General features: G+C 48.8%; 1 protein-coding gene across 1 annotated transcript; it reads left to right on the top strand.

Moving 5' to 3' along the window:
- Positions 1–24,270, top strand: Znf683 (zinc finger protein 683). The gene is made up of 7 exons (XM_021161438.3): positions 1–74; positions 17,118–17,232; positions 18,217–18,324; positions 18,746–18,956; positions 19,837–20,504; positions 21,716–21,844; positions 22,983–24,270. The coding sequence occupies exons 1-7, from the start codon at positions 1–3 to the stop codon at positions 23,289–23,291; spliced, it is 1,614 nt and encodes a 537-aa protein (XP_021017097.2). The 3' UTR covers positions 23,292–24,270.

The following is a 24,270-nucleotide window of genomic DNA, read 5'->3' as shown; positions in this document are numbered from 1 at the left end:
ATGCGACATAAGGACATGCATGTGAAGTCAGAGGACAACCTTGTGATGACACCTCTGGAGACTGAACTTGTGTCGTGAGGCTCTGTGCAGTAAGCACATTTGCCACCTGAGTCTTCTCTCTTTAATTCTGCTTCTTCCTCGCAACTGTGGGGACTATAGGCATGAGCCACCATACCCGCCCACCGTTCATATTTTAGGCTCCAACAGAGCTGTTACTTCATCTGTTCAGGGAGCGCTTTACCTCACCCCTCACCTTTGCCCAGGGTTCTTTCAGTTCTGTGCGCTTCTAGGACAGGATACTTGCCTGACTCCATTCTATTTGCTTACTTTTCTTTCCCCACTGACTATTAGAATATACTCAAGAAGGTAGGGTCTGTGTTTGTATTGCATATGAAGATCCAGCCCAAGACTTGCTATAATTCCTTGTTATCTATTTGCTGAGTGGAGAAATGTATGGTTCATCTAAGTTCCCACAGTTAGTGATGGCCACAATTAGGATCTACATTTTTACTTCCAAGAATTCCCTTTGCAGTCTCCTAACCTAACCTACTTTATTACCTAACCCCTCTCAGCCTTCCTTAGAATCAGATGTGGGCTGAAGGGGATGGCTCAGCGGGTAAAGGTGCTTGCTGCTAAGCCTAATGACCTGAGTTCGATCCCTAGGATCCACATGATGGAGTTGACTAACTCTTTCATGTTGTTCTCTGATCTCCACATATATTTTAGGAAGTGGGTACATACACACACACACCACACACACACACACCACACACACACCACACACACACACCCACCCACACACACACACACACACACACCACATACACACCACATACACACCACACACACATACACACCACACACACATACACCACACACACATACACACCACACACACACATACACACCACACACACACAACACACACACAACACATATACACCACACACACATACACCACACACATACACACCACACACACACATACACACACACAACACATATACACCACACACACATACACCACACACATACACACCACACACACACATACACACCACACACACCACACATACACACCACACACACACACCACACATACACACACACACCACACACCACACACCACACACACACAGAGTAAATAAATAAGTAAATGTAATGATGATAATAAAATCAGATCAGATCTTAGAGTTCTGGGGTTTAGTCCTTTCTTCTTATGGATGAGAGCACCAAGATCCTAAAGGTTTGGTGGCTCGGTGGCTCACTGAAAGCCGAAGAGCAGATTGTACTCAGACTCTGCAATCTCCCCTGAGAATGGGTTTGGAGCCTTCTCCATCATCAGTGCCTTTGCAAGTGTTAAGTCCGTTCATTATCTCCCTGAATTCTAGGAAACCAGAACTCATGGATTTCCAGGGAGGGCTTTGTCCTGTGGGTGAGGTGGCTGTAAATTAATCCCTGGAAGCCCAGCTTTTTGCTCCCTAGACACCTCAAAGTCCAGATACCCAAAGTCTATCATGAGACACCCCATCAGGGCAGGGTTGAGGAGGAAGTATATAAGAACATGGAGAGTCCAGGACTCAGATGTGACGATCAGCCTGCGGCCCATCCCCAGTGTCCTGGGGTCCCTTCCACCTCCCATAGTGGCAACATGCTCCTGGTCCTGCCGCTGACCTATTGGGCCAGAGATCAGTAACCTGGACTTTGGCATCAGCCCCCTAGAGCTCACCAGCGACAACACAGTGCTCAGAAGAACTAGCAGGACTTGGGGTGGTTAAGTGACCATCACTTTTCCACAGTTCTGTCTGATTGGGGGCATAGTGGGGTGGGACCCACATGGAGTGACACTGTGGCCTCTTCTACCATCCTTCCTGCTGGGGAAGCGACGACCTCTATCTCCCCTTGACCCTGCTCTGGCTCCTCTTTAGAACCCCTCCCCGCTAGATGCACTTGGGAGTGTATAAACCAGGATATTGGGATAAGCTGACTCCTCAGGCAAAACCAGTATCTGGCAGTTCCGAGTTCACCTTTGTCTAAATATCTCAGCACAGGAGACTCTTCATTCATTATCCTCCCTTCCCCCCAAACCAACGCACCTTTAGTCCCTATTCTGCCAGAAGGCTCTTATTTCAGGAAAAAATACCCAAAAAACAAACAAAAACACTCTACACCCCCAACCAACTTCACATACTGCTGCCCCTTGTATCTCCCCACCCCCACCCCAGTGCCTCAGCCAATCACTCTGATTGATTGATTAGGGAGGAGGGAGAGAGAGGATCGATGGCAGAATCTGGTCCTATTCTTATTCAAAGCTAAAGGTCCAGAAGGGAGGGATACTAATTGTGGGTAGAATTGGACAGTGGTCACTGGAGCTTGGGCCAAAGCAGTCTGCAGAGTGGGGGAGGGTGGGGGATAAAAGCCGAACAATTGGAAGTCAGGACTAGATAGATACCGAGGTTGGGAGGAGAGTGATCCTAGAGTTGATCAAGGAGAACCGGCCTAAATCCTGAGGTGAGGGTTCCCAAGACGACGCGTCCCAGCTCAGTGACACTGTTCTGGGCTCTTGGCATTCGATGTCCAGCAGGGGGCGCTGGCTCCCCACACGACTCTTTTCCTTAGCCACCAGTTCTTTTGTTCATTCATTCCTTTGAAAAGGTCTGCGTGCCACTGTGTGCCAGGCACTGGGCACCAGATCCAGTGTGCGGACTGGAAAAATACGAGCGTGAAAAAGACACACAAAGTTCCAGACTTCGTGGCACAGGCAGGGTAGGATGACAGCGAATGGATAAGTATAGCGATTTAATGTTAGGAACAGGAAACCACACAAAACTCCTAAGAAACAGGTTTTTAAACTGAGACTTAAGAGAGGCCTAACTCGACCAGATAGAAAGTGATGAGGAAGAAGAAGGAGAAGGAGAAGAAGAAGAAGAAGAAGAAGAAGAAGAAGAGGAAGAAGAGGAAGAAGAGGAAGAAGAAGAAGGAAGAAGAGGAGGAAGAGGAAGAAGAAGAAGAGCTTATGTGGTGGGAGGAGGTCTGGGACACCAATGTGGGGGTCGAAGGTGAGGCAAAGGCGAGTAGGGAGATGGGGGTGAGTGGGCAAAGCCTGGTAAGGCCAATCCAGATGAGGCCAGAGGCCTTTCTGTTGCAGAATCCTTCTAGCTGAAGCTCCAGGACCCTCAACATTCCACCATCCAATTTTCTTGGCAATTTCTCCCACTCCGCTAATCCAGGAGGCTTTTCTTGAGTAACCAAGCACCACAAATCTACTCCTCAGAAATGAACAGATCAGAGGTGTTCTCAACGCTGGCTTTTGCTCTCTCCTTCCTGGGAGGAAATGCCGGATGACATTTTAATTACTACTGGAAATTTAACATGTAGATAGCCAGGAGCTAACCAGTTGGAAAACGGCAGAGCAATGAGCCAATCTACAATATTATTAGTGTAATATTTGATGGTGCTATATATATATTTTTTAATATTTGTGGCTTTTTCAGCTTTTTGAAATTTAAGACTTGTACATATTCACTTGAGACACATGTCTATGATCTTGAATTCTTTTCCTTGTCTGTCTCAAAGGACTAACAGTTTATCAAGTGTTCTGCAAGAGGACAGCAGGCTGGGCAGGAACTAGAATACCACACCCCACACTCTGTGTGTGTGTATTATGCCCAGCTGTGTGTCTGTGAGAAAGCAGAGAAAAACATGGGTGCCTCCCTCTGTCACATTTTGCCTTACTCCTGAGAGACAGAGTCTGTCTCTGAGCCTGAAGTTTGCTAGGCAGGATGATCAGGGAGGTGACACGCATACATGCCCAGATCCTGTATGGGTTCTGGGGATTAAACTCACTCCTCATGGGGCCTGGCAAGTGCTCTTCCACTAGGCTGTCTCCCAGATCCTCTCTCCTGTTTCATTGGAGTGGGCATGGTCTCATACACTGGGGTGGGCAGGGCCTCACAGTGTAGCCCATACTAACCATGAACTTCTCCCACCTCTGCTAGGCAAGCACCTGTTCCATGAGCTACACCCCAGAAGAGGTTCCTGTGTGTGTGTGTGTGTGTGTGTGTGTGTGTGTGTGTGTGCACGCACAGTAACTCTGTAGGACTCAAGCTGCTGTCTATCGGTCCCAGTCAGCTTTAGCTGTCAACTTGACACAGCCTACAGTCACCTGAGAAGGGAGCCTCAGTTGAGGGACTGCCCAGATCAGATTGGCCAGTGGATATGCCTATAGGGAATTGTCTTGATCAGGCTAACTGATGTAGAAGAGCCCAGAACACTCCAGGTGGCACTGTTCTCTAAGCAGGTGACTCTGGACAGTACAAGAAACCCAGCTAAATGTGAAGCTGCTAGCGAGCCAGCAGCACTCCTTGCCTGTCTGCTTCACGTTCCTGTCTTGGGTTTCTGTCCTGACTTCTCTCAGTGGTGGCCCTATATGTATTTCTCACAACCTACTTCAACTAGGGTTCATCCTCCCCTCGAGCCCACCAGAGAGAGTGGGAAAGAAAGGTGATTAGGACACAGGGGAAGTGGACATGGTAAGAAATTGTTCTTTGGGGCGATTCCAAACTGCGTTGTTCTCAGTGCAGCCCACTAGCTGACACCACACACGAATCAGCAGCAGCAGCAGTTTGATCCAGAAGAAACCCAGAGACGTGCCAATCATCCAAAGTCCCTCAGAAGCGGCAAGAAGCTGCAGGAGTCTCACAAGAAGTTATTTGGTGAGCTTCTTTCTATGAAGTTTCCACAACTGAAGCTCAACAATGCATATCAACAGCAAAGACTTGTGAATTGGAGCAAGGTGAGCCAAAGCTTGAGTTCCCGCTGTCTGCGGGGTCAGATTTATATTCTTTCTAAACATCAGGTGTCCTCTCACATGCCTGCTTTAGCAAAACATCCTTTCATCTGTGTCTGCCCCAGCAAAACAACATTAGAACCTGAGTCTTCAAAGAAACTAGACATTTCCCCGTGATGGCCCCTTCTGACCTCTGCAGGCACCAGGCTCGATTGTGATACACACATATGCATGTTGGCATAACACTTATAGATGTAACAAACGTATGTCTAAAGTAAATATTTGTTTTTCTTCAAAGTATATGGGTGCTGGGATTAAAGGCGTGCGCCACCACTCTTGGCTTAAAATGTTTTCTAAAGATGGGTTTCATTTTATGTGTATGGGTGTGTGCCTGGTGCCCATGGAGGTCCGAAGAGGGGGTCAGATCTCCGGGAACTGGAGTTGATAGTTTGTGCCCTCAGAGGTGTTGGGAATCAAACCAGGGTCCTCTGGAAGAGCAGCCATCATTCTTAACCATTCAACCATGGCTTTAGTTCCAGGGACTGCCTTTTATGTTACAGAAAGGTGATTTCTTTTTCCTTTTTCCTTTCTTCCTCCTTCCCTCCCTCCCTCCCTCCTCCCCCTCCCCCACTCCTTGCTTCTCCCACTCCCACCCCCCAACTCTCTCTCTCTTTCTTTCTAGGTGTGACATCATGGAGTCATGTTGCCCTCATATGCATGAATGAAGCTTGGTGACTTTCTAGGTACACTGTCCCTCTGTGTGTATCAAAAGAAGCAGTTTCTATCGCCCCACTGTAGCAGACTGCCATCATGAATCCCCTTTCTCTCTCTTTCTCTCTTAAAAATATTTATTTAGCGGGGCGTGGTGGTGCACGCCTTTAATCCCAGCACTAGGGAGGCAGAGGCAGGCAGATTTCTGAGTTTGAGGCCAGCCTGGTCTACAGAGTGAGTTCCAGGACAGTCCAGGCTACACAGAGAAACCCTGTCTCGAAAAACCAAAAAAAAAAAAAAATATATATATATATATATATATATATATTTTATTTATTGTATGTACATGGACACACCAGAAGAGGGCGTCAGATCCGTTACAGATGGTTGTGAGCCACCATGTGGTGCTGGGATTTGAACTCAGGACCTCTGGAAGAGCAAGCAGTCAGTGCTCTTGACTGCTGAGCCATCTCTCCAGCCCCAATGAGGATTACCATCCCCCACTGCCAATCATCTGTTAACTGATCCTTTCTTCATTCATTATTTTATTTTGCAGTATGAGGTATCTAACCCAACCCCTCACACGGGGCGCTAAACTCTACCACTGAGCACCACACCCAAACCACAGTCAAGTTATCTGAGGTTTAGACCCTCCCAGATCCAGGCAGAATGAGCTGCCTGCAAACTGGTCCTCATGTGACAGCTCTTCATCTTTCCTAGTGTTTTGATCACATCATTGCTTCCTGCCACTTCGAGCAGTCCCAAGTCAGGACCTCTGATGATGTGAACGGGAACCCTGCACAGGGGAGGCAGACATCTCTGCAGCATCCTTCAGCCAACTCAGGCCTGTGAGCAGGAGAGGCTCTGAAGCCCCTGCTGAGGGAATACGGGAACAGCTGTGAGAAGTTAGCACACGCCTGGCACACAGCCAGCCAGTCAGGGACCTGTGCTCTTATCCTTTTCTGGTGTGACCAGTCCCGTGAACCATTCATGTGTGGTCAGAGCCCAGCTGATTGTCGGGAATGGGCTGTTAATGACTTAGCCAGAAGCATCTGCCCCTGGCAGAGGATGGAAACAGATGAAACTAAACCGGACCTGGCTATGCTGGGAAGGAAGCAGAGGGGAAGTCCAGGGGGAGCTGAACCTGGAAGCCAAACAGCTCTGAGGGTGGGAGGCTGGGCCTCAGGGGGAGGACACTCAGGGAGGAGGTCAGAAGCAGTGGTAGTGGTGGAGGCCCTGCTTCCTGGAGACTCAGACAGTGGTGTCTCTTTCTTTTGTCTTCTTTTCTTTTCTTCTTTTCTTCTTCTTCTCTTCTTCTTCTTCTTCTTCTTCTTCTTCTTCTTCTTTCTTCCCTTCTTTTTCTTTTTTTCTTTGTTTTTTGTTTTTCTGAGACAGGGTTTCTCTGTATAGCCCTGGCTGTCCTGGAACTCACTCTGTAAACCAGGCTGGCCTCGAACTCAGAAATCTGCCTGCCTCTGCCTCCTGAGTGCTGAGATTTAAACACATCGCCATCACTCCATGGCTTCAATCCCAGCACTTGGGAGGCAGAAGCAGGCGGATCCCTGTGAGTTCAGTCTATAGCCAGTCTAGTCTATAGCACTAATTCCAGGAGAGTCAGGGCTACACAGAGAAATCCTGTCCTGAAAAAACAAACCAAACCAAACCAAACTAAACCAAACCAAACCAAAAAACCCAAAATGAAAACAAACAAAATACTTGTAACTCAAGCTGACCTAGAATTTCTAATCCTCCTGCCTCAGCGTTCCTAATTTTAAAATTATATTTCTGCTCCACCATGCCCAGAATAAAGACAGGTACACTTTGAGGCGCATATAAAATCCCTAGTCTGATAGAAGATGAGAGGCTACAGTATGGAGCCGCTTCATCTCAAGGGGAGGGAGGGCACCACGGTCTCTCCATCTGGGAACCTTCAGATAGGGAGGCACATCATATCCCCTGACTGTCTAGTCATTAGCCCTGCCCCTCCTCATTCTGCTCCCTGGTCCCCTTCCAAACCTGGGGGGCCCTTTAGACTCTGGACATGTCCCCAGTCTATGCAGGAGGCCTTGTGACTTTGGAACAAGGGCTCTCTTTCTTAGGAACTTCGTGGGGGGTTCTTGAACGTGGGTGTGGTGAGAGTCTGCCTCAGAGTGGCTTCTACTCTTTCCTCAGAGGCTATTTAGGGAGGTGACAGCTTCTTTTGGCCTACCACAGCCCTCTCAAACCCTCCCCACCTTGCTGCCCCCACAGCTGTTCTAAGAGCAGAGGGAAACCACAGACTAGAAGCTGAAGGAGCTGCTCTGTTCAGGAGAGGGGGTAGAAAATAAGGTCCCTGGGTTAGAGGCCCAAGCAGGTGTAGAGCTGGGGTGAGGTTGGGGGTGGGGTCAGAGGCTGGGGGTGGGGTGGGGCTGAGGTGGGGTCAGGGGCTATGAGAAAGCCCCTGCCCTGTCTCTAAGAAGACCCTAAAGAGGAGCTGGAGAAATGGCTCAGTGGTTAATAGCACTGACTGCTCTTCCAGAGGTCCTGAGTTCAATTCCCAGCAACCACATGGTGGCGATCTGATGCCTTCTTCTGGTGTGTCTGAAGACAGCAACAGTGTACACATATAATATAAGATAAATAAATTGTTAAAATTAAAAAAAAAAAAATCCTGTGCTGGAGAGATGGTTCAATGATTAAGAGCACCGACTGCTCTTCCGAAGGTCCTGAGTTCAAATCTCTGCAACCACATGGTGGCTCACAACCATCTGTAATGGGATCTGACGCCCTCTTCTGGTGCATCTGAAGACAGCTACAGTGTACTTAGATATAATAATAAATAAATTTTAAAAAAATCCTGAAGAGCAGGTTTTCTCTCCCTTCCACCCATTTAAAAAAACAAAAACCAGTTTTTAGTTTGTTAGTGCGGGAGCATGTGATGCATTTTACGTGTGCCAAAGCCCTCCCTAATCAGGAGGTCAGGGGACAGTTTGCAGGAATGAATTCTTTCCTTCTATTTTGGGTTCTGGGGCTCGAACTCAGATGGTCAAGCTTGAGTGTAATCGTTTCCTCTCACTCTCTCTCTTTCTCTCTCTCTCTCATCTAAGGTGGGAGCCAATTACATTCCCATGCAGGTTGGTAAAGCGAGCAAGTCCCTTCAAGACACCACTAAAGCACATTAAGGTCAGAAGGAGGCCAGGTCCAAGGTGTGCTTGCTCTGTTCTGCGTCTCTATTTCCCACTTCCAGGTTCCCCTCCCTCAGCCAGGAATCAGTGGAATTCAGACTTTTCTAGAATCTTCCCGGGGACGTTGTTCATGAAGTTGGGTGTGTCCCTGTCTCTTTTCCTCTTTCCCTCCCTTTCCACCCCCCCCTAAATTTTCTATTTTCAGATTTACTTTATTTTATACATGTGAGTGTTTTCCCCACATGTATGTCTGTGTACCATGTACATACCTGGAGCCCATGGATATCTGTAGGGGACAGTGCAGGCATGCCCTGGAGGCCAGCCTACTTGGCACACTGAACTTCTAAATAAGAAACACGGCACGCTGTGCTCCTGAAGTCAGAACACTGAATTCTGAAGTAGTGTGAATAGCAAGTAGCTGGCCCACAGAGGAGTCTGGATTTTCCATGTCTCCTTTAGTGCATTTCTTCTGCATACAGACCTGGTGGTATGAGCTCTCACTGTCCAATCTGAGGTAAGGTGCTAACCAACCACAGCCAATAGGCTTCCACTGTATAAGCGGTTTCTCACTTAAAGCAGGCGCCATTCCCCTGAAACTGTCTCCTGAGTGGACAGTCTCCTGAATGGTCCATCCCCTCGCCCTTTACTGAGCCACAGGCATTGCTATCTCGTCTGGGGTTGCCCTGGTAATGATGTCAGATGTCAGAAAAGGGTATCAGGTCCCCTTGAGCAGGAGTAACTGAAACTTACGAGGCACCATGTGGGTGCTGGGAATCGAACCCAGGTTCTCTGGAAAGCAACAAGTACTAACTGCCGAGCCAACAACTCTCCAGGGCTCTTTTTTTGTAATGGGAACATGACAGGAATGGTAAACCCTGTTGTACATAGCTGGCCTTGCTGCTCCATGGTTATTGCCTATAGAAAAGGGTTTGTCCTCTCTGAGTCTCAGTCTATGTCAACTGTCCCAGCAGAGTCCATCACCACAGCTATCCAAGGTCACATTTCCCACTGACTGTCCACAGGCAGGGACACAGACAGCTTTGTTTTTTGTTAGTTTGTTGTTTGGTTTGGGGAGATGGTCTCATTACATAGTCCAGACTGAATGGAGTTCAAGGTCTCCCCTTTCCTCAGCTGACCAATTACTGTGACAGATGGCACGCATTCCACCTCTCTGCTACTAAAGCAAATTTAGATAGCAAGCCCTGTGTTGGTTCTGCCTAAAATTACATTATTATGCTTATTATTTTGTGATTTTATTATTTTATGTGTATGCATGTTTTGCCTGGGACCATACCTGTGTATCACATGTGTGCTTCTGGGACTGGTGGGTGGGTAGGAGGTGGGGAGTGGGTGAGGGAAGAAAGCCAGGCATAGTGGCACAAGGCTTTCTGAGGCAGGACAATCTTTGTGAGTCCTAGGCCATCCAGGGCTACAATGTGAGACCTTCTGTGTCTCACTCACTCGCAAAACACAGCATGGAGCAGTGGCTTGAGGGATAGTTTAGTGGTTAAACGCAATGATTTCTCTTCCAGAGCACAGGGCTTTGATTCCCAGCGTCCACAGAGGGCTCACAGCCATCTCGCTAAGTCCAGTCCAAGGGACTCTAAAGCTCTCTTTTGGCCTCCACGGGTACCAAGCACACAAGTGGTACATATGTAGGCAAAACACCCATACATATAAAATATACTAAGCCGGGCGTGGTGGCGCACGCCTTTAATCCCAGCACTCGGGAGGCAGAGGCAGGTGGATTTCTGAGTTCGAGGCCAGCCTGGTCTACAAAGTGAGTTCCAGGACAGCCAGGGCTACACAGAGAAACCCTGTCTCGAAAAACCAAAAAAAAAAAAAAAAAAAAAAAAAAAAAGATTTAAAAAAAAAATATACTAAAAGATGATAGATAGATAGATAGATAGATAGATAGATAATAGATTGATTGATTGAAAGAAATACATTTACCATTAACAGTGCTTCCAATACTACCTTTCATATTTTCAGAATTTTGTTTTGTTTTGTTTTCCAAGACAGTGTTTCTCTGTGTAGCCCTGGCTGTCCTGGAACTCACTCGGTAGACCAGGTTAGCCTCAAACTCACAGAAATCTGCTTGCCTCTGTCTCCTGAATGTTGGAATTAAAGGTATACACCATCACTACCTGACTAGAATTTGTTTTAAAAGGTGTACACCACACTGTGTTTTTGGTTTTGGCATCAGGATATTGTTGACTTTATAGACTATTGTAGTGTTCACATTTCTTCTATATTTTTGAAAAGTCCTTGAAGTCAGAGGAACATACTGAGACCCCATCTCAAAAAACAAAAACAAAAATTGAGATTTTTTTCCCCTTAAAAATCGTGATTTTTCCTATTTTAGAACAATTAAGGCCTGTGGCAGCGCTGACCTCTAATTATGGTGCAGTACAGCTGGTCCAAAAATGGCCCCTGTTCTGGGCTTTGCCTGAGTCCTGGGCCTTCTTGCTAACATCCTTGACACAAGTCTGAGTGCCAGGTACTGTTTTCATTTTGCTTATTCTGGGGCTGCCTCACCACTCCTTGCGTTGAAGCTATCAGCTGGACCCTCAGTCTTTGGACACTAAGCTGTAAAATAGGGACATTAATAGTTGTTGCCGTCAACCATGATGAATTATGTGAGATGAATGTAAAAAGGTTTGGCATATAGGAGACCCTGACGAAATCCACCACCTGCCCGCCCCTTCCTGGCCATCGCAGGATCTGGTACATGGATGTCCATTATGTATAGCTTCCTGTTCTGGAGGCTAGAGAGGTGGGCTCTCCTTTTTCCCCATGCCCTGTTACACTGGATCACACACATTGTGCGTAGGATAGGCGATGCCTCCTAGTGACTAAGAGTAAAGTATGTTAGCTCTTTGGATACAGGGAGGTGGCTCAGTGGATAGAGCACTTGTGTGCCAGAGTCCAGTTCAGACCCTCTCCCAGTTTTGTAATCCTAGCTCTGGGGAGGTAGAGCTAGGGGGATTCCCTGGACTGAGCTGGCTAGTGAGAACAGCCATATCTGAACGCGCTGGCATGACTGAGAAACCTGCATAAATGAACAGAACGGAGAACAACTGAGGAAGACCCTCTCAGTGTTAACCTCAGATCTCCACATATCCATTAGCACCAGCACACGTAAATGCAAACATGCATACAATTACGCATGCGCACCACATATGTCCATCGACATGCAAAGAACAGGACGGGGAGGATTTGAATCCAAGCAACAGAGCGTCTTGTTTCCAACCCTTGGGGATGGTGGAAATGAGAGGCTTGGTGAAAAGACCTTGGGCATCACCTGAAGACATGGCTGGACTTTTGGTACCCAGAAGGAATGGAAGGTCACCGCTGGTGGAGAGGAAGGATGCAAGAGGCCTCCATGACTTTCTGCACAAGCAGGAGCTCAAACACCCTATCTCAAGATCTCTTCCTCACCCTGGGGTGTGAAGTCAGGGCCCACTCAGGGCATCTGACAGACTGACACTTATGCTGCCGGAGGAGATAAGTAGGAAGGTGTCAGGCAGAGGGAGGGAAGGTGTCAACCACAGAACAGAGGTAGGGGAGCCCTCCCCCCCTCCCATTGCCCGTAGCACAGTCCTCAGAATCACGTCCTTCCTCCATGTCTGCTTTTCCCTCTGGCCAGCCACAGTGCCAGGCCCTCTCCTGACCTGGAGTGCCAGCTCAGTACCCTCAAAAATATGCCTACGACCGAGCTCTGGGAGCCATGTGCGGAGCCGGCTGGCACTTGGCTGCTTAGCCTTACAGGCGGCAGTGACTATGGGACAAAGAAGGCCTCGAGGAGGAAGCAGGATTTGCCTATACTACCATTGGATCCCTAACCTGTGCAAGCAGATCAACTCCCAGCTCTGTTTTGCTCTACCCCGGAAGCTTTGCCCTCTCAGCCGTGACGTCCTGATGTTGAGTCCACAGCAGCCAGCAAGCCCTCTGGGAGCTGGTCGGCAGAGTCCACAGCCTGGGCCACATTCCCATGAGAGACAGTCGACAGGAGGCAGTCCAGTGCATGGTATCTCCATGAAATGGGCTTAAAACAGACGAGAGTCCCTGACTTCATTCTCTAGTACCACACACACAAAGTATCTAAAATCTGACTCTCATGGCTAATTCCCAGTATACTCCAAAATCTTTTTTTTTTCATTTTCTTTTTAAAAATTTATTATTTTACGTGCATTGGTGTTTTGCCTGCATGTGTGCCTGTGTGAGGAGGGTGTTGGGTCCCCTGGAGCTGGAATTACACACAGTTGTGAGTTGTCATGTGGGTGCTGGGACAGATTCCAACTCTAGTCCTCGGTAAGACTGCTCCCTTATCTCCCCAGCCTCCCCCACTCTCCTCCCTCCTCCTTCTCCTCCTCCTCCTCTTCTTCCTCCTCCTCCTCCTCCTTCTTTCTCCTCCCTGTTCTTTTTTTTTTTTCATTTAGAATTCTCAGGCTGGCCTAGAACTTGGGATCCTCCTGCCTCAGCTTCTGGATCATACCACCTGGCTCCACTCTTGTACTCTCAGCCGTCCTCCTCATTCTGCCTTTAGGTGAATCACCTTACAGAACTGCAGCTTTGGTTCACCTCACACCCCTGCAAAAAAACCTCCTGTCTTCATATCTGGAGTGCTGTGATGTTGAACGAGTCACTCTCTTTTGTTGAGTGTGGGTTTGGGAACTGTAGTATCCATCTTGAAGGGGTGAGGCATCTATGGTGCTGTTGGGGTGAGGCAAAGCCTGTAGACACGTCTTGCCCAGTGGCTGGCACACAACGAGGGCTGCCATACCACGAGGTGGGGTGCTGGCACTGAGTAGAATGGATTGGGGGCAGACTGCACTGCATCTGGGCAGGTGGTCTCCAGCCAGGAAGGGGTTAATGTACAAAGCCATGAATCAGAACTCAGTCTACCCCAGTGCAGCCCTGCCCTTTTGAACTCCCTAGGAAGCCTGACAAGGGTAGTGAAACAAACTAAACAGTTACTCGCTTGTGCCAAAAACTTGCTGAGGCCCAGGCCCATCCTAAAGGGCTTTACAATGATTATTTTGAGGGCTCCTGGATGAACCTCCATAAGGCAGAGATTGACATATGAAGAAACAAGAGCGATTAAGAGATTTACAGTTGCATGAAATAAATCTAGCAGGGCCAGATTAACCACTCCACACAGCGTTGATTCTGCTGGACTCTTCCAGTTTTGTCTCCCTCTCCCACCAATAGGGAAAGACCATGAGGGAGCACACCCCCCCCGCCCCCGCAAAGGAGCACTACCCAGCCAAGACAGAGTAGGCAACAAGTATGCAAGGCATGGCATGAACCAAGAGAGGCACAGCAGCAATGCTAGGGACAGAAAGAGAGCGGACGACGTGCACCCTGTAATTAATCACACAGATTAAAATAAAAACTTAGGGGCTGGAGAGATGGCTCATCAGTTAAGAGAACTTCCTGTTCCCAGTGCCCATGTTAGGCGGCTCACAACTGTCTGCAGCTCCTACTCAGAGGGCTGCCTCTGGCCTCCTCAGGGACCTGTGCACACCTTCACATACCCACATATGGGCACACATGTGCACAGTTAAAAGTAATAAAAATCAATCTAACCCCCTCCCCAAAAAAACCCTCAACAAACTCCATGCTCATTACCTATTTACTGCTTCATTTGCCCCAAGTCACATTTAGCAATTGCAAGTTTCAGCAACAGTTGAACTTCTGTTCAAAATGTTAATAGAAGTTTTGTTGCACCATAAGGAAAAAAAAATGGCCAGGCAGTGGTAGCACATACCACACACCTTTAATCCCAGCACTCAGGAGGCAGAGGCAGGCAGATCTCTGAATTCAAGGCTGGCCTGGTCTACAGAGTGAGTTTCAGGATACTCAGGGTTATCACTTCCTCCAAGCCTGAGAAAATAAATAATTAAAAAAAATTAAAATCAGAAGTAGAAAAGTGAGTTATGGAGCAGACCTGTAATTCCACCTCTTCTGGAGACTGAGGCAGGAGCATGGCAAACTCAAACCCAGACTCCTGTTATGTGGTGGTTTCCTCCTACACTGAAACTCCATCCTGTAAGGAAGCTCCTTAAGACAGTAGGCAAACAACTCAAAATAAGTTCAGGAAGTTCCTGAAACTGATCAGGTTCACTAGGCCCCGCCCTCCCAGAGTAAACAATGAAGATGTGCAGACCAGACCATCAGTTTTGAAGACTCTGAGACCACCCCAGATGCCTGTAAGAAGCAGAAACTAGCTGAGCTGCCTGGAAGAAGAGGTTGGACACTCTCTAGCCTGTTGAGCTTGCAGTGTGCACCAGGGGTACCAGCTTTTGTGAGCTGTCACCCACACAGGGCTGGGCTTTGATAATGGCCCCGTCTTTGAGTCATATTTCTGCTCTTGGAAGTAACCTCTCACCCATATTCCTGTAAGTAACCTCAGTAAAACTCATTGGCTCACCAACTTAGACTTGGGTGGTTGGCGTCCACAAGTAGGCTCATATGTGACACCTCCCCAGGAAAAGTCTTGTCACACCACACTTTGGCAACTTATTGTCTGTCTTTTAAAAAAGTAAAACCCAGCTAGGCATGGTCCACGCCTTTAATCTCAGCAGTCAGGAGACAGGCAGGCAGAGCTCTGTGAGTTCAAGGCTGGCTTTGCAGTTCTATGCCAGCCAGGGCTACATAATAAGACCTTGTCTTAAGACAGATAGACAGACAAGGGCTAGGGAAATGGGTGGGTGGGTAACGTAAATCCAAGTTCAGATTTCCAGCATTCACAAAAAGCTGGGCACAGCAGCATGCGCCTGCAATCCCACTTTAGAAAATAAGATGGAGGGCCTGGAGAGGTGGATCATGGGTAAAAGCACTTACTGCTCTCAGGACTGGAGTAAGATTCCCAGCACCCGTATCAGATGACTCCTGACAGCCTGTAATTTCAGGTCCTGGATGATCTGACTGCTATTGGCTCTCCAAGAGCCCATACTCACGTGTGTGCACACATAAACACACACACACACATGCACTCGGACACACACACACACTTAAAATAAACATTTTAAAAGTATATATATATATATATATATATATATACTTTAAATAAACATTTTATATATACTTTTAATTTAATACATTTTATATATACTTAAAATAAACATTTTAAAAGTATATATATATAAATAAACATTTTAAAAGTATATATATATAAATAAACATTTTAAAAGTATATATATATATATATATACACACATGAAAGTATACATATAAAGAATATATGTACTTTCATATAGAGAATATATGATGGAGAATAATGGAGGAAGAATTGCCTGATATTGCCCTCTGACCTCCATATACATGTGCACACAGATGTGTGTACACACAGATGCATATGCATACAGATGCACACATATATGTACACATGCATGCACACAAACACACCCCCAAAGAGTAAGGGGAAGACACTTGCCTACATGTACAAGGCCCTGGGTTTAGCCCCAAGTAGCCTAATGAATTAACGGCAGGCAAACCATGACAAGGGACAGTAGTGGGGCAGTGACTGCCAAGACCCAAGCACCCAGCTCTTTCTGGTGTGTTAGGTTAGCATGGGGAACTTACATTACCAAGAGATCCCAAAGTCTAAGGTTTGACACTAGAGATCTCTTGGCTAGTTGCTGTGTGACTTTGAATGAGTTTCGTACTCCATCTGAGCCCATTGATCATGGGAAGAATCAAATCAACTCCTCGGATTTGTGGTGGAGATTAAAAGGGATAAAAGCACCTGAAGGCCCTTGCACAGGGCCAGGCGCATAGCAGGCTGCTTGCGAAAGTAGCTGTTTACTGTGATCCTTGGGAGACGCTCACCTTAACCCTGTTGCTACATCTTCTAGTCAGAGTGTGTGTCACATGGATTTTCCCATTGTACAATGGAGAGGCTGCTGTGGGAGAGCCTTTGCCTAACTTTGCACAGAGGATAAATGTATCAGGCAGACAAAAAAAAGGCCAGACATAGAAGTTCAGGGCTGCAATCTCAGAACTTAAGAGGTGGAGGTGGGAGGATACCAGGTTTCAGAGCCAGTCTGGGTTATAGAGGGAGTTATAAGACTACTGGGCTATGTGAAACCCTGTCTCAAAACAATAGCAACATAGTATACCAATAGAGGCAGGGGGCAGCCAGGACCACAGCCAAAACTCATACCCCAGTCTGAGTGGTGGGTGTGGTAAATGTGCCCCCAGTACCAGTGCTAGTGAACAGATGAAGGAGGACCAGGAGTTCAAGGCCAGCCTCAGCTATGGGAGGCCCTGTTTCAAAAAGTATTAAAAAAAAAAAAAAATCCAAACAAGAAGGTCATGTCCTAGGACCAAAGGGACCTTGGCAGCTTGTTCAGACCCTTGCATTCTTTCCTGGAAGTCTATTTAAGGCAACCTCAAATGTGTTGCATCTTCCTGTCAACTCTCTCACCCCCTCCCTGGGGCTTCAGATACAAGCACTGCTGCCCCACCTGCCCGACCTCCTTCCTTCCCAGCCAGAGAGGGCTGGCTGCTGCAGAACCTGGCGAAGAGCCCACACGGCCAGCTGGTGCCTTCCATGCCAAGGTATTTGAGAGCTGAGGCAGAGCAACAGTTGGGAGAGAGGGGAAGAGCAGGGCATTGGGGGTCTGAGTGCCTGGGTTGTGGTTTTAGCGTCTGAGGGGGCATTTGGGGCCACTTGGGAGGGGAGGGAGGGGTGGGATTTGCATAGTTAGATGCCCGAGCAGCATGGAGCCGACTGGCATCCAGCTGAACACTGGGGCATCGTCTTGTCAGGCAACCCAGGTAGCACCTGGGCCATCTCCCAATGTTTCCCAGAAAAGCCACCTAGGTAAACCTGGATGGTAGGAGCCTCTGGTTGGTATTGTCCTGTTCTCCACAAAGAGAGAGCAGGCTCCTAATTCTCCACAGCCTTGAGGAATCCAGAATGTTCCCTCAGAGCCCTCATGAGGACTCTAGTCTTCATTTAATATCCTTTATGCGCTTTCTAGAAAAGAGTCATCAGCTTCTGCATGTCAGCACTAAGACAGTTGTCAGCCAGATGGTGGTGGTACAAATGGAAGACAGAGGCAGGTGGATCTGAGTTCGAGGCCAGCCTGGTCTACAGAGCAAGTTCCAGAAAAGCCAGATACCCAGAGAAACACGCACACACACACACACTCACACAAAACAACCAACCAACCAAAAAGGCACTCATTAGCTAGGACATACTCAGTTTTCTTCACTTTTTGGAGTCCCCCCTCCACTTCCTCCTGAGTGCCCGAGTTACAGTGTTCCCCACCACGCCCAGTTTATCCATGTATTGATGTATCCATGATCATGTATCCATGATCTCCATGTATTGATGGAGATCAAACTCAAGACCCCATGCATGCTAGACACCCACTCTGCTAAGCTGTGTCTCCAGTCCCTGGCTTGCATTTCTCAAATGGAGAAACTGAGGCCAGGAAGAAAGTGACTTGCTTACAGCCTCACTTCCCAGTGAGAGAACCAGTGCTAGGTAGAACCCAGCCTTCTCAGCTCACCTCAACTCCCTCCCCCCACCATCAGGTAGTGGGGGCTGCCCAGTTGGGTTGTTGCTACCAGATGAAAGCCCTGGATGGTTTAGGAGAGACCCTGTACCCCAGTCTGGACTTCCAGCTCTATCAAGATGACCAGGTAGGGTGGGACCTAACCTTCTCTCTGAGAATGTCTGCCAATTAATAGGAGGGCGGAATGCATGACTGAGTTAGGCCTCAGAGGCCCTGAGCTCATGCTTTAGATGGCTCAGATTGTCTTTATGGACAAGAATAAGGATGGCCACACAAGCCTTGCTGAATGTGTATGGACGAATAACCAAGAAATGGAAACCAGGGTGATCGGGAGTGGGGGTTTAGAGGGAGAACAGGACAAGTTATATATATGGGGAAGGGGAGACAGTCAGTGAACAACGCCTTAGAGAAACCTTTGGAGGAGGGAAGGAGAGCCATTTGAATGGAGGGTGGAGTGGGCGAGTGTCCAGGGCTTAGCAGTTTCCCCTTAGAGTCTAAACAGGAGACTCCCCATTCCAGGGCCTTAAGCCCCTTTCTCTGCTTCCCAGGTCTGCTCAGCTGACACTTCTCAGCCACTTGCAGACTCAGTGGGTGCTCATGACTTACCCTGGAGCGAGAGGATGTGTCCCTTACCACTGGCACCAGCTAAATCTCCCTTGCTGGCCTGCCCCGAAAGCCCGGACCTATGCCTGTGTGCCCTGCAGAAGACACCCCTAGGCAGAGCCCCACAGGACCTCGGAGAAGACACCTCAAACATGAGTGAGTCTGGGGCCTTGGGGCTGGATCTGAGAGCTCTGTTGGTGGGTTGAAGGGGATCCAGGTTTGGGGATGCAGAGGAGACTGGGACTCCGTCACTGGTGAGGCAAGAGCCCCAGACACACTTTGCTGCCTGGGTACCTGGTATGTAGTGGGCAGTCAGAGGACAGACAGACTGCAGGAATGAGTTCTCTCCTCCTACCATGTGGATGTGTGGATTCTGGAGCATCAGCTTGGATCTTCAGGCTTGGCAGCAAGCACCTTTCTTTGCTGAGCCATCTTGGGGGTCTCTATAATTTTTAATTTTTTTTTTTCTGTTCGCTTTTATTGAGACAGGATCCCAGGTAGCCCAGGCTGGCTTCATACTTCATGACAGTGAACTCCTTCCTAATTCTTCTGCCTAGGCTTCCCACATTCTGTGACGACAGGCATGCACCACATTTGCCCAGCGGAGAACTGAACATTTTGCTAACTGTTTAAATTTAGTCATGTGTTCAGCAGCTGCCCCTTGGGACCCTTAGGCTGCCTCCTTTTGACCCATGACATCCAAATTCATATTTTAAATCTGGGATCTCTCTCTGAAACTTCAGTTTGCTTCTGGGTATACTTAACCTCTCCCTGACGTCTAGTGGGCCACTCATAGACCTCTCTCCCCCTTCCCTGACATCTAGTGGGCTGCTCAGAGGATTTTTCTCTCCCTGAATTTGCCAGTCGTTCCCCACACACTGGCGGCTTTTATTATAGGCTCAGTAGCAGTGGGGAAACTGAGTCCCAGAGAAAAGTGCCTAGCTCAAGCTGCGGGTTCTTGCGGGTTCTTTCCCAGCTCCGAGCTCTTCGCCTTGCAGGCAGTACAGGGCCTAATGATCTTCCCTTTCTGGTTTAGGACACCAGCCGCCAAGCTTGTACAAAGCCTCCACCGACAGCGAGAAACTCACAATCAAAGACTCACTGAACAGAGAGGAGATGGGAAACGAGCCAGAAAGAGGCACCTACCCATCCCTCCCTCCTCGTACCAGCTCCTTCCCAGATGCTGGGCTGGACAGAAAGAGCCTTAGTCCCTTGACCTTCTGGCCCTGGCTTCCTCCCACTCTCATCTCCAAGGAACCTCCTGTCCACATCTACCCCATCTTCCCTGGGTACCCACTTCTGCCTCTCCCTTACCTATTCACTTATGGGGCCCTACCTTCTGCTCAACATCCGTACCTCTTCATGCTGCCCCCACACTCCACATACCCCACCGTGGCTGGGCCCAGCTTGCTTATTACAGCCAGTGGGTCTGGATCTCGTATCCCCCAAGAGAAGACCCTGCTTCTCCACTCGGGAGCTTTCCAGAGTGCCGGCCACACCCTACACTCCCAGGTTGGGAGTCGGAGCTCTAGAGATGCCCGGACCCCAGGACAAGCTGGTGTGGCAGCTCCAACAAGGCGGGCTGTGCCAGGCTCCCGGGCAGGTGTCATAGCCCTGCCCTACCCTCTGAAGAAAGAGAATGGTAAAATCTTATATGAGTGTAACGTGTGTGGCAAGAACTTTGGGCAACTCTCCAACCTCAAGGTATCAGCTCCCTGGGTCCTGCTGTCCCTTTCAATCTTCCTGTGACTCTCTTGCCTTTCACCTTGCTTCCAGAATCAAGTCCTGGAGTCTGGAAGCCACTCCTGGACACCTCCTAGGGACAAGTGGTCTTGCGATTTCACCCCGGTGGAAGTAAATATGGCATAAGCTGGGCACCACCTGGGCTTGGTGGAACACACTTTTGGTCCTAACATTCAGGAAACTGAGGCAGGAGCGTGTCAGTGTAAATTCAAGGACAGTTTGGGCGATATAGTGAGACTCCATCTAAAAATAAAAGCGGGCAGTGGTGGTGCACACCTTTAATCTCAGCACTTGGGTGGCAGAGGCAGGCAGATCTCAGTGGGATTGAGACCAGCTTGGTCTCCATAGCAACTCTCAGGACAATGAAGACTACCGAGTGAGATTTCATTTCAAAAAAAGGGGGTGGGGGTGCACATCAAAGTCTCCTGCATCCTGAAAGACTGTGTGTGACATCACCTTATTTAAGTTAAAAATGGGGAAACAGGCCCATGGTAGACAGAAATTTCCAGCGTACCACAATTTATTATTAGTGGATTCAAGCTTGGATTTCAGTTTCTTGGCATCAACTACTAAGCTCTTTCCTAGACAGCACTCTCTCTAAATTCCCAGCTAAGTCTCTTTATTGCTTTTGAAAGTTAAAAGAGGGGGGGAGTGTGTAGGTTTTGGTGAATCGAGATCACAGTCTTACAAAGAGCCCTTTTTCAAGTGGGATCCCACAAATAAGACCAGATGTTATAGGTGTCAACTGTATAGGTGTTGTCCAGCCTGGGCTGCCTGTGGGCCCCTCGCTGTTAGCAAGGACCATAAGCTCTGTGCAGATTATGGTTACTGGGGAAACAGAGTTAGCAAACCTGCAGATTGCCTCAGATTTAATGACGGCCCCTAGAATCTGCCTTTTCAGCATGTTCCTAAGCTCATACCAATGCTGCTGGTCTGTGAATTGTACTTGAAATAGCTATTCTAGGGGATACCTAGGGTACCCCTTATCTGGTTTCCTGAATCTCTGCTACAGGGTAGATCTGGGTCCTGAGAGTGTCTGAGTTCTAACTTCTGCGGGAAGTAGTAGAGAGGCTCCGGTAGCAGCACAGGATCCTGCAGAGGATGTGGGTAGAGATTTGGAGTGGAGTCTTAGGCTGTTAGATGTTCTACATGGCTGGCAAAATCTCTTCCAGGTTCACCTGCGCGTACACAGTGGTGAGCGCCCGTTCCAGTGTGCCCTGTGTCAGAAGCGCTTCACCCAGCTGGCCCACCTGCAAAAGCACCAGCTGGTGCACACCGGGGAGCGTCCCCACCAGTGCCAGGTGACACCTTTCTCCCCTTCACACGCGCGCGCACTTGCAGTTGGGGAGGACTCCTAAGTCCCTGGAGGGGGGAGAACTGGAAGAGGAGGAGGAGGGTATGGAGGGTGGGAAGGTGGTAGTGGAGAGAACTTGTGGGTGCACGTGTGTGTGTGTGTGTGTGTGTGTGTGTGTGTGAGAGAGAGAGAGAGAGAGAGAGAGAGAGAGAGAGAGAGAGCGCAAACTGGGGGGGGGAGAGGGAAAGGATGGTCACAGGAATAAGTGATGTTGGAGAACAAAACACAGCTGGTGGCACACGCCTTTAATCCCAGCACTCCGGAGGCAGAGGCAGGCGGATTTCTGAGTTCCAGGGCAGCCTGGTCTACAAAGTGAGTTATAGGACAGCCAGGGCTATACAGAGAAACCCTGTCTCAAAAACAAACAAACAAAAAACCCCACAGCCGCTTGTCTATGCACGGAGAATAATGAAGTTGACAGTTCTGGCGCATGCGTGCCCTTTCCTACCTCCCTGGGTTGTTGAAGGAGCCATAGTTTAAGCTAGGACTCCAAGTAGGAAAACAGTTGGATCTTCTTTGAGTCTGCCTCATCCTTTGGGAGGGCAGAGGCAGGGAGTCTTCCTTCCCTTGACAGGGGCGGAAGTGAGACCGGTGTCTATGCTACAAAGTCAGACCACTGTTCAAATCCTAACTCCTCCTCTTAACTTGTGTGGCCGTTGGCTGGTGGCTTCTTTCCTCTGAGCCTCTGCTTACTTAGTGGTTCCTCTGGAAGACCTTTGCAAGGTCAGTGCCTGGCTTGCCCAGCACCCCAGGAAATGCTGGCTCCGCCCCCTGCCTCAGGGCTCTATGTGAGTCCCTTAGTTCGTCTTCTCTAACTGATAAGGATGAAAATCAGTGCGCATCTATGGCTGGCAGAGAAAGAAAGTCACTCCAAGGGAAGTCACTCAAACAGAGTCACACAGAAATGAAATTAGAAAGCTAAGCCCCGCCCACAGGCTCTAGCCCGGAGGAAGAGCTTCCGGGTCTGCATTGACAGGGAGATGGGTTAGGGGAAGTGTTTCCGAGACGGGTGGGGGTGGGGAGAGTGTCCCTAAGCCAGTTGGGGGCCCGGAGATGACGATGACAGGAGCACCCGTTTCTACCAGGTGTGCCAGAAGCGCTTCAGTAGCTCCAGCAACCTCAAGACCCATCTTCGGCTGCACTCAAGTGCCAGGCCCTCCCAGTGCCGCCTGTGTCCAAGTCACCTCACACCGAATGTGTACCCTAAGCTGCATCACAGGCTGCGGGCTCCTCAGCTCCGTGGCCTGGCCCACACCCACCTACCTCTCGCCTCTCTCACTTGCCTTGCCCAGTGGCACCAAGGAGCGCTAGATCTTGTGGAGGAGAAGAAGATGGGCTGGACTGTGGACAAGGTGTCCTCGGAATCCAAGGGAAAGCAGGGGCAGCCAGCTTGAGCAATGGTGCTGGGATTTCTCCGGGAGCAGAGTGTTAGCGATTAAAAGATGGCTTGTTAGCGATTAAAAGATGGTCTCAGTGCTGCATCAGTCAAGGCCTTCTGAGAGTCTCCAGGGGAGGGGAATGTCCCTGCTAGATCCCACCCATCACCTGGAAACGGCAGGGCACACAGCCCAGGTGCAGCCGTCTGCCTCAGGCTGGGTTTGGGTTCCACTCTCTTGTTTGTGACCTATCTGGACATGAGTTCTCTATCTCAGCTCACCAGGGGACAGTGCTATATACCTTTCAGGACTGGATGAAGGCAGAGTGTGCCCACAGGGAGGAGGGACACCAGGGGGCAAGAGGACCTCAGTTGTGAGATTCTTATCAGCCACTTCAGTTACCTGGCATGGTGGACGGAACATCTTGAAGAAACTGGAGAATGAAGCAAGAACGGATTTGTGTGTTGGTCAGCTGGTGTTACCTCCCATGATCCGGTGGGATGCAATTCTCCCCGGGATGGAGATGAAAAAAAAGAGGCATAAGATATCTCCTGTCGGGGCTGGAGAGATGCCTCAGCAGTTAAGAGCACTGGCTGTTTTTCCAGAGGTTTTGAGTTCAAGTCCCACCAACCACATGGTGGCTCACAACCATCTGTAATGGGATCTGATGTCCTCTTCTGGTATGTCTGAAGACAGCAACAGTGTACTTATATACATAAAATAAATAGGTCTTTATTAAAAAAAAAAGATATTCCTGTCCTCTCATGACCCAGAATTATGATGTCTCCCGTGTACCAGAACCAGGGGGCAAAGGGCATCCAACCAATCAGGACTACAGAAAAGGAAGTGCCTCAAAAGAATGGGGCAATTGAGCCCAATGGCCTACCTCCTGGGGATCCCCTAAGATGTGTGAAGTGTTCCTTCCTCTGACCTGTGAGCCAGGCAGGCAAACGAACTGCCCAAACTGCCTGGGACATCAGATTAGAAGCGCAATAAA

Source organism: Mus caroli, unplaced genomic scaffold (assembly GCF_978045245.1).
Source record: "Mus caroli unplaced genomic scaffold, Mus_caroli_1 scaffold_6, whole genome shotgun sequence".
Lineage (NCBI taxonomy): Eukaryota > Metazoa > Chordata > Mammalia > Rodentia > Muridae > Mus > Mus caroli.
The sequence above is the reverse complement of the archived record's forward strand: the minus strand, read 5'-3'. Positions and strand labels throughout refer to the sequence as shown.

Bases quoted from the DNA above. Each gene is read 5' to 3' on its own strand.
- Znf683 (XM_021161438.3), top strand. From the start codon at position 1: ATGCGACATAAGGACATGCATGTGAAGTCAGAGGACAACCTTGTGATG. The intron at 18,957-19,836 runs GTGAGTCTGGGG...TTTCTGGTTTAG, and splicing joins AGAAGACACCTCAAACATGA to GACACCAGCCGCCAAGCTTG. The intron at 21,845-22,982 runs GTGACACCTTTC...CGTTTCTACCAG, and splicing joins AGCGTCCCCACCAGTGCCAG to GTGTGCCAGAAGCGCTTCAG.